The 13,893-nt window shown below is 37.9% G+C and overlaps 1 protein-coding gene across 1 annotated transcript in view; it reads left to right on the top strand.

Moving 5' to 3' along the window:
* LRPPRC (leucine rich pentatricopeptide repeat containing) overlaps positions 1 to 10,315 on the top strand; it is an 87,839-nt gene extending 77,524 nt beyond the window's left edge. Inside the window, exons 33-38 of the mRNA XM_087823526.1 lie at positions 1,491 to 1,630; positions 1,770 to 1,885; positions 4,331 to 4,405; positions 6,242 to 6,326; positions 8,181 to 8,323; positions 10,152 to 10,315. Of these exons, the coding sequence (XP_087679652.1) occupies positions 1,491 to 1,630; positions 1,770 to 1,885; positions 4,331 to 4,405; positions 6,242 to 6,326; positions 8,181 to 8,323; positions 10,152 to 10,208 (616 nt within the window). The 3' untranslated portion in view covers positions 10,209 to 10,315. The remainder of the gene's footprint in view (positions 1 to 1,490; positions 1,631 to 1,769; positions 1,886 to 4,330; positions 4,406 to 6,241; positions 6,327 to 8,180; positions 8,324 to 10,151) is intronic.
* Positions 10,316 to 13,893: the final 3,578 nt, after the last annotated feature.

The raw sequence follows: 13,893 nt of genomic DNA, 5'->3' as shown, positions 1-13,893 counted from the left end.
ACTTAGTTTTTATTAACTTTGCTCAAGTTAAAGATTCATGGGGATAATTATGGAATTGACTCTCTTCAGGCCTATAGAAAAAAAATGTTCTTTAGTAGTTAATCTTACATACATTTAATGGGTTGTGATACTAAAATGTAATGTTTGTGGGTTTTTAGGGTTTTTTGTTTGTTTCTATTTCTTTGGGCAGAGAAAAAGTTGTGTTTTGTTTTGTTTTCTCTTTTATAAAAACTTACTTCCCCACATAGAACTTTAAACTTTCCCTTTAATGAGAAAATGTGATTATGTTAAGTTGGAAGATCAAGGAAATTTTTCAAGTAAGAGCAGATAAATTTTTAAATGTTATCATATAAACACAGTTTGCTGTGATGTGGAAAATATGTTTTTATTCACTAGTGAATAATTTTTCTAACTAAACCCATAAGAAAAATTCATTGTCATGGGGTGTTCATTTTTAGTTAGGGAATTCTTATGTTTTAGGTGATAATTTCAACATAAAATTGATTATTTAGATTTGGTGTATCATAACTGTAATGTAGCAATTAAACAGTACCTTAACCAAAAAGTCATATAGATCATTTTTTACTATAACTTGTTAAATAAGACTATGTAATTGACTTTTTAATGTAAAATGTGAAGGTACTTTTTTCTGAGAATTTTAGTACAAATTGAATATTTTTCAATGTTTTACAATACCTGACAGAAAAAAATTTTTATGACTATGACTTGGAAATACACATTTTAAAGACATCATCAACATCTTTAAGATTCCTGCGATAGTACATATTACCTTTACTTCATGCAGTAGTGACCACTGTAGATTATAAAGCTAAAATTGTAATAAAGCACACATTTTTATTTTACATCTAAAGAGCTGCAAAATCAAATTAAATATTTAAGATACAATATTTTTTAAGTTATCCTCATGAATGCTTCCATATATAGTAGTTTGATCTTGTCTCTAGAACAGTGTTTTCAAATAAATAGCTACTTCACTTATTGTAGCATAAACCACCTAGTGATTGTTTTTGTTACCTAAGTGTGATTGGGTTCAACTTGCATAGTGTTTTGTTTTGTTTTATAATTTATTTATTTATTCATTTATTTGGTTAACCCTCACCTGAGGATATTTTTTTCCATTGCTTTTCAGAGATAGTGGAAGGAAGGGAGGGAGAGAGGGAGAGAAACATCTATATGAGAGAGAGACATCGACTGGTTGTCTCCTGCAGGGGCCCTGACTAGGGCGGGGAGCAAACCCGCAACCCAGGTATATGCCCTTGACCAGAAACCAAACCCGCTACCTTTGGGTGCCCAGGCTGACACTGACCACTGAGCAACACCAGCCAGGGCTTATCTGGTTAATTGTGGATGTGTTTTCCTTTTTCCTAAAGCATTTGCATGTGTGAATCCCAAAGTAAGTTCTCATATGAAACTTCCTGTAGTATTAACACAAGAGCAAATATTTCTTTAAAATTTCTTTTCTTTCACAGCAATAACATAGATGTTGCAATAGAAAACATTGAAAATATGCTTACTTCAGGGAATCAAACCATGGAAGCCCAGTACTTTGGCTTGGCATACTTATTCAGAAGAGTAATAGAGGAGCAGTTGGAATCAGCACTTGAAAAGTGTAAGTAGCTGTTCTTGCTTAAAAAAAAAATAAAAGAACAAAAAACAGAAGCACATTTTCTCTCTAGTAAGACTGTACCAAATTTCTTTGGTGGATAGTTTAAACAAAAAGTTTTTCTTACCTGTCATTTTTTTTTCAGTAAGCATCATGGCAGAGAGATTGGCCAATCAGTTTGCAGTGTACAAACCTGTTACCGACCTTTTCCTTCAGCTTGTGGATTCGGGCAAGGTGGATGATGCCAGAGCTCTCCTACAGGTAATAACCCCACCACATGTGGAGCAGTGGGACTGGTGGCTTGTGAGGAGTAAATTGAGAAATTACTTGACACAAGTGTATGGTAGAATATTAGAACCGAAGTGTGGTGCTGCTAGCACATTTAAGCTCATTGCTAATCAAGGTTGCATGATAAGAACTGGATTGTAAATTGTAGGTTGCTGGTTTTAAACATGCCAGATTAGACTAGAAATGTCCTTAGATTTAGGGGGTGGGGGAAGAAGGAAGACTTATTTTGCTGAAATAATTTAAAGACAAATGTTTATCTGCAGGTAGGTAACACAAAACGATTCATTTGATTTCCTACTTTAAGTTCTCTAATGCTGTAAATAGTGTACATCACCATGGCAACACAGTTTGCAAACAAAAAGTAGGAAATGTTTGCTTTTCAAGTACAGCTTCTCAGTTGAACACTCAAACATTTTCAGTGCCTTACGCAAGGTTTAAGAGTTGAATTTGCTTTCTATTCACTTGTGTGTCACAGACACATTAAATGACAAATCAGGTTTCTGTGGTCCGCACTCTCAGTTAAATTAGCAATCTTCAGGGAAGGAGACAACTGCATTCATGCTATTTTAACAGCACTAAATATAAAGCTGCTCCAAGTGCCGAACGGTGGGTGATCGGAGCTGCCACTGGCAATGTACACAAACAGGCACCACTGGGGAGCCCCTTCCCAGCAGGTGGCAGTCAAACAGTCACCATGATCCTGCCAACGGCTGTGTTTATGTAGACTCCCTGTGTCAAATTGAGGTCTGGGACCAATTTCTGATAGTAAATAGCATTACAGTCACTTACATTTTTATGAGCTTCGAAACATTGTTAAGTAGTAGATAGGGATGATGAAACTACCCATTTGCCTGAGCTCTAGTTTTGACCCTTAAAGTTCATCTAGCTTGACAGTAGAATCCAAACCATTTTTAAAAGGCATGCCTGAGAAATATCTGTTAACAGTTTTGTAAAAGTGTAAATTGGCATTGCATCTAAGGGTTTTGCACTCCTGTTCCTGGCCAGAGAGAAATTCCAGTTAATTAGAAATTTTATTGTTTTGTTTGGTTTCTTTATCTTTAACAAACAAACAAACACAAAAACAGAAAAGGCAGTTTATGATAGGGATTTCAGGAATTTTTAAAATCTTCCTGCCTTTAGTGTTTCAGGTTCTGTCTTGAAAGAAACTCTAATAGTTTATCTTTGTTTGTACATTTATTTCTAAGTGTACTTACCATGGGTATATGTGGATCTAATTATACATGTGGTAGTATTCATTCCATTTTAACACAGTATTTTGATGGCTTTTTAGAAAGGTGGCACTTGGTATTTCCTCTACCAGCTTGTTCTGAGCCAGAATCTTTTAAGGCTCTTCTTAGCACGACTGACAGCACCTAGGGTGGGAGATGACCCGTGTCGTCTGCTGCCCTCAGAGTTGCATTCAGCCACAGTGGCCTGTCTAGAGGCTCTTGACCACTGAGTGTTGATGCAACAGCAGCAGTCTTTTCGTTTTCATCCCTTCAGTAGACTGAGGTTTCAAACGATAAAGCCTTTACCCATCCTTTACCTCCTTGTCAAACAGGAAAAGATTATTCTTGCTATACTGAAGAATACTTTATTCACAGATGTCGAAAACATCAATTTATAATGTAAATGTTCTGTGTGTCCCCAAAAGTTCTTTTTATACTATTCATTTTAGTATTGACAATGTTTTAAAGCTTTGAAAGAGGAATGTGTTTTTAGAAACTTAAGGAATGACATCGACAAAGAGTGTAAACTAAAATATTGTCTTGCCATTTTGATTTTACTATAGCATCTAAGATTGGATAGACACTTGATTTATCTGGTCTGTCATACAAACTTTTTTTTTTAGTTTAACTTTTGTCTCTTTCTCAAGCACTGGCTGTCTGTTGCAATGAAAGCCTTTTATAAAATAGAGAGATTGAAATCAGTCCTTTTGTATGCATAAGTGTAGGTAATTATACTTTAAAGAGAACTTGCTTTGTACATTTTAATTTTTATAAAGAAACGAGCAGTTATCTCCCTGACACCTTATTAAATGTATAATTAACCTTATGATCCCTAGCTCACTTGTGAATGCTTGGCAGTATAATTGGAGAGGAATAGTGTTTCTTTTTTTCCTCTTTCTTTGCAGTCCTAAACCTTATTCTGTGGTTGTTGAAGCATTAGTTTAATTTTTCCCTTGTCTTTTAAACAAACTTTATACTTGCAATGCCAAGGGCAGCATTCACAAAAGCTTGACTTAGCTTGCACTCATTTTCTTTTTTCCTGCCTTAAAAATATTGGTCGACTACTATGCCCCCCTGTTGGTCATGATACATTACTGTATTATTATGAACTTTATTAATTGAAAATACTCACCTTAGTCTGCTTGTTTATCAGAAACCTTAACTTACTGAATAATGTTTTAATTTTTAGAGATGCGGTGCAATTGCTGAACAAACCCCAATTTTCGTGGTGTTCTGTCTGAGGAGTACTCGGAGCCCAGGAAAGGTATGGTGCTAACTAACTGACAAATCAGTGATGCTGTAAGCCAGTCTCGTTCAGAGGTATGATTATCACATCAGAGCTTGTTGCTTCAGGACCTGATCTAAAAACACTATAAGGATCAAAGACTTTACTTGTCTATACTTGTTTACATTTTTAAATGTTGATAGAAAGTCGATTCTGGCTCCTTAGTTGTACTAGAAATGCAAAACAAGTTCATGCAATCAGTGCTCCATGCGCATAGTTATGCATCAAGAGCCCCACGGGCCCTAGAAATGAAAGAGAAAAATCCTGTTGCTTAGGTCACTTGGTACTTGTAACAGTGTACAGAAGCACTCCTCTCATCATGTGACCATTTTTGACTATTTATCAGGTGTAAACCATCAGGTAGGTTAGCCATTTGGCCTTAAAGTTGGTATGTGCCAGAAGCTAATGTTCTCAATTTGTACACTTTCTTACATACACTAAAAGATGCATGCATGGTATGTAAAACAGAACCAAGTTCTATTTTTTATTTTGAAAAAAGAAAGCGTACTTCTAAAAAAATTGTTTAGATCTGATTTTACCTGTTGAGCACTAGGAACCCCATTCTTTGTTTATTTGGGCACATTATGAAGTTTCAAACTGAGTGCCAACTATAATGTTTGTTTTATTGTGAAACATTTAGGTTGTCTCCAGTCTAGGAGGGCTAAGTTTTTCTTAATTTCTGCTTACTACTTCCCACACACATGCACACACTTAAAAATTTTTTTGTTTTTACCTAATTGCAAATTTTATCTCTGGCTCGTGTATTTATTTACAACAAAACACTTTTTCAAAATAGGGTTTTTTCCTTTCAAAGAGACTATATTTTTTAAAATTTGTGATAAAGAAGTATTAAGAGATCTCAAAAGCATTTGTCACTTCACATATGGGGCTCTCCCAAGTAAAGTACCTCCTTTCCTTGCTAATAAGATGAGATGGGAAATGTTCAGTAATAGATCTGCTTAGAACAATATTCCTCCCTGGGCACTTTAAGTTGCGGGGTTAAAACTTCCAGTTACAAAGCCTATCTAGTGGACAGTAGAATAATTAAGCCAGATTTAGCTTCTCTTGGTGAGATGGGAACAGGGCATAAAGCTGTATAAAATTCATCTTTATTCACCCAGCAATACTGGTGTTTGGAAGTATTCAGTGGTTATTCACTAGGGTGTGGCAGTTTCCATGTTCACTACAGGAACTAAAAGGTGAAAGCAGTCAAGTAAAATTTCCAGTGAGATCCACAAATGTTCTATTTATATACCAAGTAGGGGAACTTCAGAATGTTTGCCTTGAATTTTTCACATTTCACCTAAAATTTTTGGTACCTAAAGATACAGTTATTTATCTTTTCTATGCTTTGGGATCTCATAATTTCTTGGTATGGTTAACAACTGATAAAAGAAGCAATCTTTATAATATTTTAGGAAAATATTCATGGAAATGTAAATGGGAGTGCATTAACTTAAAAAGTACTTGTTTGTTTTGGTTGTAAATTACTCAATCAGCATCATATACTAAGATACAGGCATACCTCATATGAATGCATTTTGTTTAATCGGGGCTTCACAGATGTCGCTTTTTTTTTCTTTTTTTTTAACAAATATAAGACAAGACCCTCCATTAGCAAAAAAATTATGACTTGCTTTATTACGATACTTGCTTTCTTGCAGTGGTCTGGAATGGAACCCAGCCTGTATACAGAAGGGAAAATAGTCCATTAAATTGAGTAGGCAATTCTATTGTAATTATTGTCAGGATTTTGTAATGTCTATATATCAGTTTTATTTCACAGTTCTTTTGACCTGTATTTTAATTTCCTAGGCACCAGTATTGAAATCTTTGTTAGAACTGATTCCTGAATTAACTGAAAAAGAAGAAATATATAGTTCCATCATGAAAAGATACGGTAATAAGTTTAATCTGACTATATTATTTAAGTGATTTAAATAATTGTAATATAGTCAACTAAGTCTTCAGCTCAAAGGTAGTACTCCTATCAGATAATTATTATATAAATAATTTATTTAGCTTTAGAATATGTTTCTTTAACATAAAACAAGTATCACTGAGCATCTTCAGAGGGGCCCAGGGGTATTGAGTTAGGATCCCAGGCTCCTGGAAAGATCTGGAAGTCCGCTTGGGTTTACATACTGGGAGCAATCCAGTTTCCCCAAGGCCCTGCCACCTGAAACACTACATGAAATAGGTACATACTTGAGACTGTTGCTTGCCTTGCCTTCTTGCTTCTTCAGTACCCTCCCTGCCTACCCAGGCCTTTGATTAACAAGCCCTTAACTAAAAAGTGGGCTCCAAATCTTACCTTAAGTCACAGTGGAAATTATCATCTTTTAAGCAGTTCCCTGATTGCCTGCCCATCACATATGAAAGGGAACCAATCTAAAGTTTTCTCAGTAATCAAAATAAGTTAGCTTTTCTAAGTTTTGATCACCTGCCCATCTGCCAACCACTGATTTTGCTCACTTGAGGCAAGGGGTAAATAAAGAATTGCTCTTTTGATTTTATTGGCAGGACAACAGACTACAATCAGAATTAGTAAATTAATTCTCCAGTTTTCCACCCTTGTCAGGAGAACATGATGCATTTCAAAGCAGAGCTGTAATCATAAACCTTCTTAAACTTCCATTTGGGGAATTGGCAGATATTAAATAGTAACTAAGTAACATGAAATAGGGTCAAACAGCATAAAACTACTAAATTGTGTAATCCCACTTGGTCAGTTGGGAGGGAGAGGAGCAGGGAGATCAGGAAGTGGGGAAAGGGAAAATGGGAGAGTTTTCTAGCGGTTTTCTGAAAGAAAGGTGGTAGCGCTGAGCTGAGCCCTTGACAGTGGCAGGGAAAGGACTGACATAGGAAATTGAATTCACCCAACCTACAAACCCAGTGAGGCTGGTGAGTCATCCACCCTCGCTCTCTTTTGGGAGATCCTTGGATTGATTCCTAAACTTCTCACATCCATCCTGGAGGCTGACCACAGTTGGGATTGGTTATAGAACCTCAGTGTAGGGTAAGGGGGTTGTTAGGTGCTTATATGTTAACATTTACCGACAGTTAGTAGCAGAGCCCCCATAATCTCAACAGTAAATGTAAAAAGGAAACGTCCGCAAATCAGCCTAAGTGGAAAGCCAGCTAAACCTAGCTCCTAGGCTAGTCTATCATCCACTTAATGGAAATATTAGTGTAACTTGTTAACATTATATAGATGTATATAGCTTTTTATGTATATTAATTATGTATGGATTTTTTGTCATTGTAGCTAACTATATTCCTTATATTTGCTTATTTTATAACAGAAGAATGTATTGAAAGTCGTCTTGGTGTTGCTTAACTGATCATCTTGATATTGATGTAGATAAAGATTCTGCATAATTTACCACAACAATCCCTGATTTAGTTTGATTTCAAAGTATGGTTTTAAGCAGAAGCACGTTGAGTGATGTGTGCGTACTCTGTGGTTGAGGACTTCAGTTTGTAGTCACTTTTACAATCGTGGACCTTTTAAAATAGTCATATTTGTCATTTTCCTTCTCTTCCATAGTGAATAATTCTGAATGAGAGATGTAGAGGAGGAGTGAGGGAGCTGGTAGATTCTGAATGTGGCTTTTTGCTAAAGGCAGTTAAGTTCGTTTGCCTTGGGATAAAGGGATCCAAGGAGGAAGACACGAGTCTCTGAATAGCTAAGTGTTTTGGGAAAAGAGGAAGACAGGTTGTCTTTATCTGTGATTAATATCTTTTTCTTCAGTTTTGGACAATGATGTCTCGTCCGCTAAAACACTGTATGAAAATTTGACTGCAAAGAATATAAAATTGGATGATCTGTTTCTAAAACGCTATGCAGTCTTGCTGAAGAATGCTGGAGAGCCCGTCCCTTTTACTGAACCCCCTGTGAGTATTTCTTAATTAAAGGGAAAAGAATTACTTCTACAGATTTATGTACGCTTCACAATAATGTCTAAAAAAAATAAGTTGAATACTTAATTACATGAGGATTAGATCTCTGTGTAAAACCCTCAGGGGAGGGTTTCGGGAACTGAACCTTCACACCTTGGGTATGGGCTGTGGGAGAACATAGCCCTCTGGTACTGAGGTTTAAAATACAAGGTCAGTTTCAGACCCTCAGCTATAGGTGTGAATTTATCAAATGTCCTTGATGTGGTTTTCTCATTATTTCAACTTGAAATAGCATTTAATAACTTATATTTCAATAGCCAAGTGTATTATAGAACTATTAATTGCTTGTTCAGTTTAAACAAGTTTATTTTTATTTCTTCATCTAGGACAATTTTATTGAGGTATAATTGACAAGATACATTAGTTTGAAGTGTACAGTGTAATGATTTGATACTTGTATATATTGCAAAATGACACCACAATAAGTCCAGTTAACATCCGTCACCATACATCATAACCAAATTTTTTTCTTGTGATGAGAACTTTTGAAGAATCACTCTGCTAGCTACTTTCAAATATGTAATACAGTATTGTTAACTAATAAGCACCATGATGTATATTACATCCTCATGACTTACTGGTTTTATAACTGGAAATTGGTTCCTTTTGACCCTTCACCCATTTCACCCCCCACCCCCCTTCAGGCAGCCACCAGTATGTTCTCTTTATGTATGAGCTCTGTTTTGTGTTTTATTTTTTAGATTTTACATATAAGTGAGATGATATGGATTTCTCTTTTTCTGTCTGACTTCTCTTAGCAAAATGCCTTCAGGGTCCATTTTTATGGTTGAATATTCCTCTGGTTGTATGTGTAGCGCATCTTTTAAATCCATTCATTCTTTGATGGACATTTAAGTTGTTTCCATGTCTTGGCTGTTATAAATAATGCCTCATGAACATGGGGTTGCATATACCTTTTGAATTAGTGGGGGGGTTTTCCTTTGGATAATTACCCAGAAATGGAATTGCTGGGTCATATGATAGTTCTGTTTTTAATTTTTTGAGGAACCTCCATACTATTTTCCCTAGTAGCTATACCAACTTGTATTCCTAGAAACGGTGCATAGGGGTCCCTTTTTTCACATCCTCACCAACACCTGTTATTTCTTGTCGTTTATAATCGCCATTCTAACAGGTGTGAGGTGGTATCTCCTTGTGGTTTTGATATGCATTTCCTTGATGATTAGTGATACTAAGCATCTTTTCATGTACCTGTTAGCAGTCTGTATGTCTTAGTTGGAAAAATGTCTATTCAGATCTTCTGACAGTTTTTTAATAGGGTTGGGGGTGTTTTGCTATTGATCTGTCTGAGTTCCTCTTGTATTTTAAATATTAACCACTCAGCAGATATATGCTATGCAGATATTTTCTACCATTCAGTAGGTTGCCTAGGAAGTTCTGTTTTATTCTATTTAACAAGATGAATCATGTACGCAGTATTTCCTTTTATTGTGTCATGGAACTGAAAGTCACTACACCATGTTTATTTCAAACACCTCAACCTTTCATACCCAAGTATAAATATCTACACGCACACTCTCACACACAAGCTCCTGGTGCTAGCATTTCCTCTAAATTTGGGGCCCTTGAGCTGGCGATGTCATGAAACAGAGGAGTGCTGAAGATTGAGGGCGCACGGCTGCCTTGGGCCCAGCAATCTTTGCTGCCAGTTTGCAGTACTTCGTGATTTTTACATGTTGTACCATCACCTCATTGCTAGTAATTTTATCTTACCTTCCCTCCCTTTTTGTCTCCTCAACAGGAAAGCTTTGAATTTTATGCAAAGCAGTTGAAGGAATTAAGGGAAAACCCTTTGTGAAACAAGCATACCCTACTTTGTTTTGTGTGTATTTGTGATTCTGTCTAAAATGTTATTTTTTAAATGTATTTGAGAGGACAAAAATAAATAAATGACAAGTTAATCTATTTATGTGCTTGTATTTATTCCTAACACAGGATGGCTTGAGAGGGCGGGATGATGGAGGAGAGCCAAGAAAGAAATGTTGTTATGACATAGGCTATGCTTTTCTTCATCTTTTTTGTAGAGTTAGACCTAAGAAATCTCAGCCCCGCCAGTGCTGAGCCCAAGCCGAAAGGACTTTGTGACACCACCACCCCAGTGCAGGGCCTGTACATGTTGTGGTTATGATATTGTCTGATCTGCCATGAGCCTCACTCCATTAGTGATTCCGCTGCAGCAGACCTTATTTTTTGCAGTTATGCTAATTGTTGAGCTAAATTTTACTAATGTTCATTAACATAGGTCTCTGAAATGAGGCATAACCCTGGGACATAATCTGGTCTTCGCAGTCATCTTTGGGGAAACAGTACAATCTCAATTGTATGAAGTGACTCTAAGCCAGCTTTGTATGTTGACTCTGGTAAAATGTGGATGTAGTGCAGAGGAAATGGTCACAAATCCTCACCTAACATTCTAAACGGCAGGCTGGGGCCATTGAATATGTTAGATGTATTAACAAAGCACTGTCCTGTCATATTTTTAGCACTGATTGGCTTTCCCTTTTGAACATGAGTATTTAAAATTTAATAATTGTATATTCTAGGTGGTCTTATGAATGCTTTCTAAATATCTACCAGTGAAATTAAAATAAATAGAAATACAAAGTAAACACAATTATAGCAACACTCAATAATACATTTTAGACTCAAATCATAAGCAAACAGCTAATTCTAAAAAGTAAATGTCATTGTAAACTTCCGGAAACTATAGTGTTTTATATGTAACTTAGCATCCATGTATTTGAGCCTAGTATAATTTTCATGTGAAATGCTTTGAATAAATTGTATTTCAAAAACCTGTGGGCTTCCTCATTTTTATTATGTCAGATTTTTGTATAGCCACTTTTAGCCATTTCGAGAACTTTACTCTTAACGTTTTAAATTTAAAATTGTGTGATGGCCTCTAGTTACCAGAATCTCCTTAGTGTACAGTTTGTGTGTGGAGAACCAATAAAGTCACTGTTTTAAGGACAAGCGGATAAGTAATGGGAGATCTCTGTGGTGCAGAGTTGGCAAGAATTAGTAGAGTTGGGTATAGTAAAGCAACTTTAAAATGTAGGGGATTTTATCTTTATGTGTCAGAAGAGCAGGAGCATTCTAAGCCGCAGGGCTCGGCAGCCTGCACCGGGCGGCAGCACTCCTTCCGCGGCCTTCCTCTTCCTTTCTCCGTGCTCGCTGGGCTGGCCTCAGTGTCACCTGCCTGCGCTCTCCGCCCCTCTCCCCGCCCAGTATGGTAATTACTGTCTTTCTAGGGCTCCTGAAGCCTCGAGAAATGGCAAGTATCACACAGGCTGTGGACGCCCTGAGGACCAGTTCTTTGTTTCATGTGTGTCCCCGGGCCAAGCATAGTCCTGGTTTTGCATTCACAGTAAATCGAGTTGCCTCTAGCAGGTCCTGTGGGTTCTTCACAGCTAACGCTGACCATGTACTACCCATGTGCCAGGCACCCCTCTAGCCTGATGTTCATGGTGAGAAAACATGGGCTTACGGAGTGAATATGCCCAGAATAACAGCCATATATCACATGGCTAGTACTCTGACTAGTCATTTAGTTACTATGAGAATACAAAAAAAAAACCTGAAGCAATCCAGCTAAAAGTAAAATTGGAATCTCTAAGAGCATTCTAATTTTTTTTTTTTAAAGCTTTTCATGTTAATACAAGTGTTCTCAGTCTCTGGACAGCTTATACTGTAGTTATTTTCTTCAATTTAATCAAATGCCCATTGCCTGGCATAATCACTGAGTTTGCAGATTCCAGTAAATTATTAAGCAAGCTTTATGTTGCAAATTGCTCTTCCCGGTACAATTTATTTCTCAAGTCCACAATGACTGAACTGCACACTTTTTCTCATGTCTTTGAGCACAATTGGCATTTAATATTTGTTTTCCTGACAAACCAATATTTGTAGAGGTTTTTTTTTTTTTAAGTGAAAGCAACATTCCTGAAGTCTGATGGAACTCATAGCAGCAGGGGGTACAAAATCATGGTAATTTATTGCTTTGCTGTTGTACAGTCATGCACGCGAGTGTTTCCATTAGAAATGTATCCTGCAGACTTTACAAAGCCCACATTATGTAGCCTTAGTACAAATAAAAGAAATGGCTACATTAGCAAATTCAAAATAGGCACTTATCTTTTTCTTCTTTGCATGAAATAAAGAAACATGATTGTCTCCAGGTAGAGCAAAAACACTGAACCAAGTTCAGACTTGGCGCCCCTGCACATTTGTCTGGACAGTGGTCAGCTCTCAGCTCCATGCTTCGTTCTCTTGAACGTAGTATCACCACGAGCCCTGCCCCGGGTGTGCACTGGCTGAAATTGTCTTCATTATTTACTTGTTTTTGTCATTTCCTCCACAAGAGCATGAGCTCTCCAAGAGCTCTGCAGACCCAGCAGCGGAGCCTGGCACTGGTGGGTGCCCAGTAAACATCATTGAGTGAATCAGTGGGCATAGCACCTGTCTCCCATCCAAATCAGTTCTGTCTGAAATGTATGGTCTGTGTGCATTGGAGGGTTTTCTCACACACACTTATTTTCTTAAGAGATCAAAGATGCCACTTTGTAGCTCAGAGCTTAGATGTTGGGTTTGAGGCCCAAGAAGTCCTTTAAAACCTGTGTTCTTGTATGTAAACGTTTTCAAGTTTGCAGTGAGGAGGAGAGGGGCTCTCAAATGCGTGATGGAAATGCAGGTAACCTCAGGCTGAACACAAGCACGGTGCAAGAGTGCAGTGAACAGCGGAAACCGTATTGCTGACACAGGGCAGGGGGGCTTGTTAGCGGCTTGGGGAAACAAGTAATACCCCCAGTTTTACAAGAAGGCAGGACAGTGGTACCAACAAATGTGAGCACTACTGCCCAGAACGGGAGAAGTGTAACCAGCCGTTGAGTTGGTGTGTGTTTGAAAGTCTCAGCCCACTGCTTGAAACATTATTGTTTTAATTATTAGCTGGTAACGCCACCTGCTCTGCTGGCGGGCCTGCCAGCCAGAGTGGGCTGTGCTCCGTCCGCCTGCCCCCCCTGCAGAAGCTGCCTCGGGCAGACCTTGCCCTGGGGCTCGGACACTGCCCTGCACCCCAGCCCCTTTAAAGGGAAAATCAATCCTATTATCAAAACCAAGTGACAGGTGACTTGAGATTTGAATTACATAGTTTAGACTATTTGCAAATAAGGATTTTTTTTTTCAGGCATGAGCATTAGATGTATTTCCCAAATAAGCACAGGTCGGCCAGCAAGGTGCCCCCCCCCCCCACTCCTACATCCGAGCCCCTAGCTCCTTCCGCAGAGCCTGCCTGGTGCTTCTGACACGTGCTAGGCCCAAGGGACAGTGGCACAGGCGGCTGTGCCGAACCCCTCTGCTAAGGGACTAATTTGCGTCTCAGTAGAACCCTGAGCCCCAGGTCTGTAGTTGTGTTTGGTGCGGATTTAAATATCGCTACTGCTAGCTGTTTAATCTGCGATCGAAACCAGAAGAAAAGCAGGAAA

Source organism: Miniopterus natalensis, chromosome 13 (genome assembly GCF_054644295.1).
Source record: "Miniopterus natalensis isolate mMinNat1 chromosome 13, mMinNat1.hap1, whole genome shotgun sequence".
Taxonomy (NCBI): Eukaryota; Metazoa; Chordata; class Mammalia; order Chiroptera; family Miniopteridae; genus Miniopterus; species Miniopterus natalensis.
The sequence above is the reverse complement of the archived record's forward strand: the minus strand, read 5'-3'. Positions and strand labels throughout refer to the sequence as shown.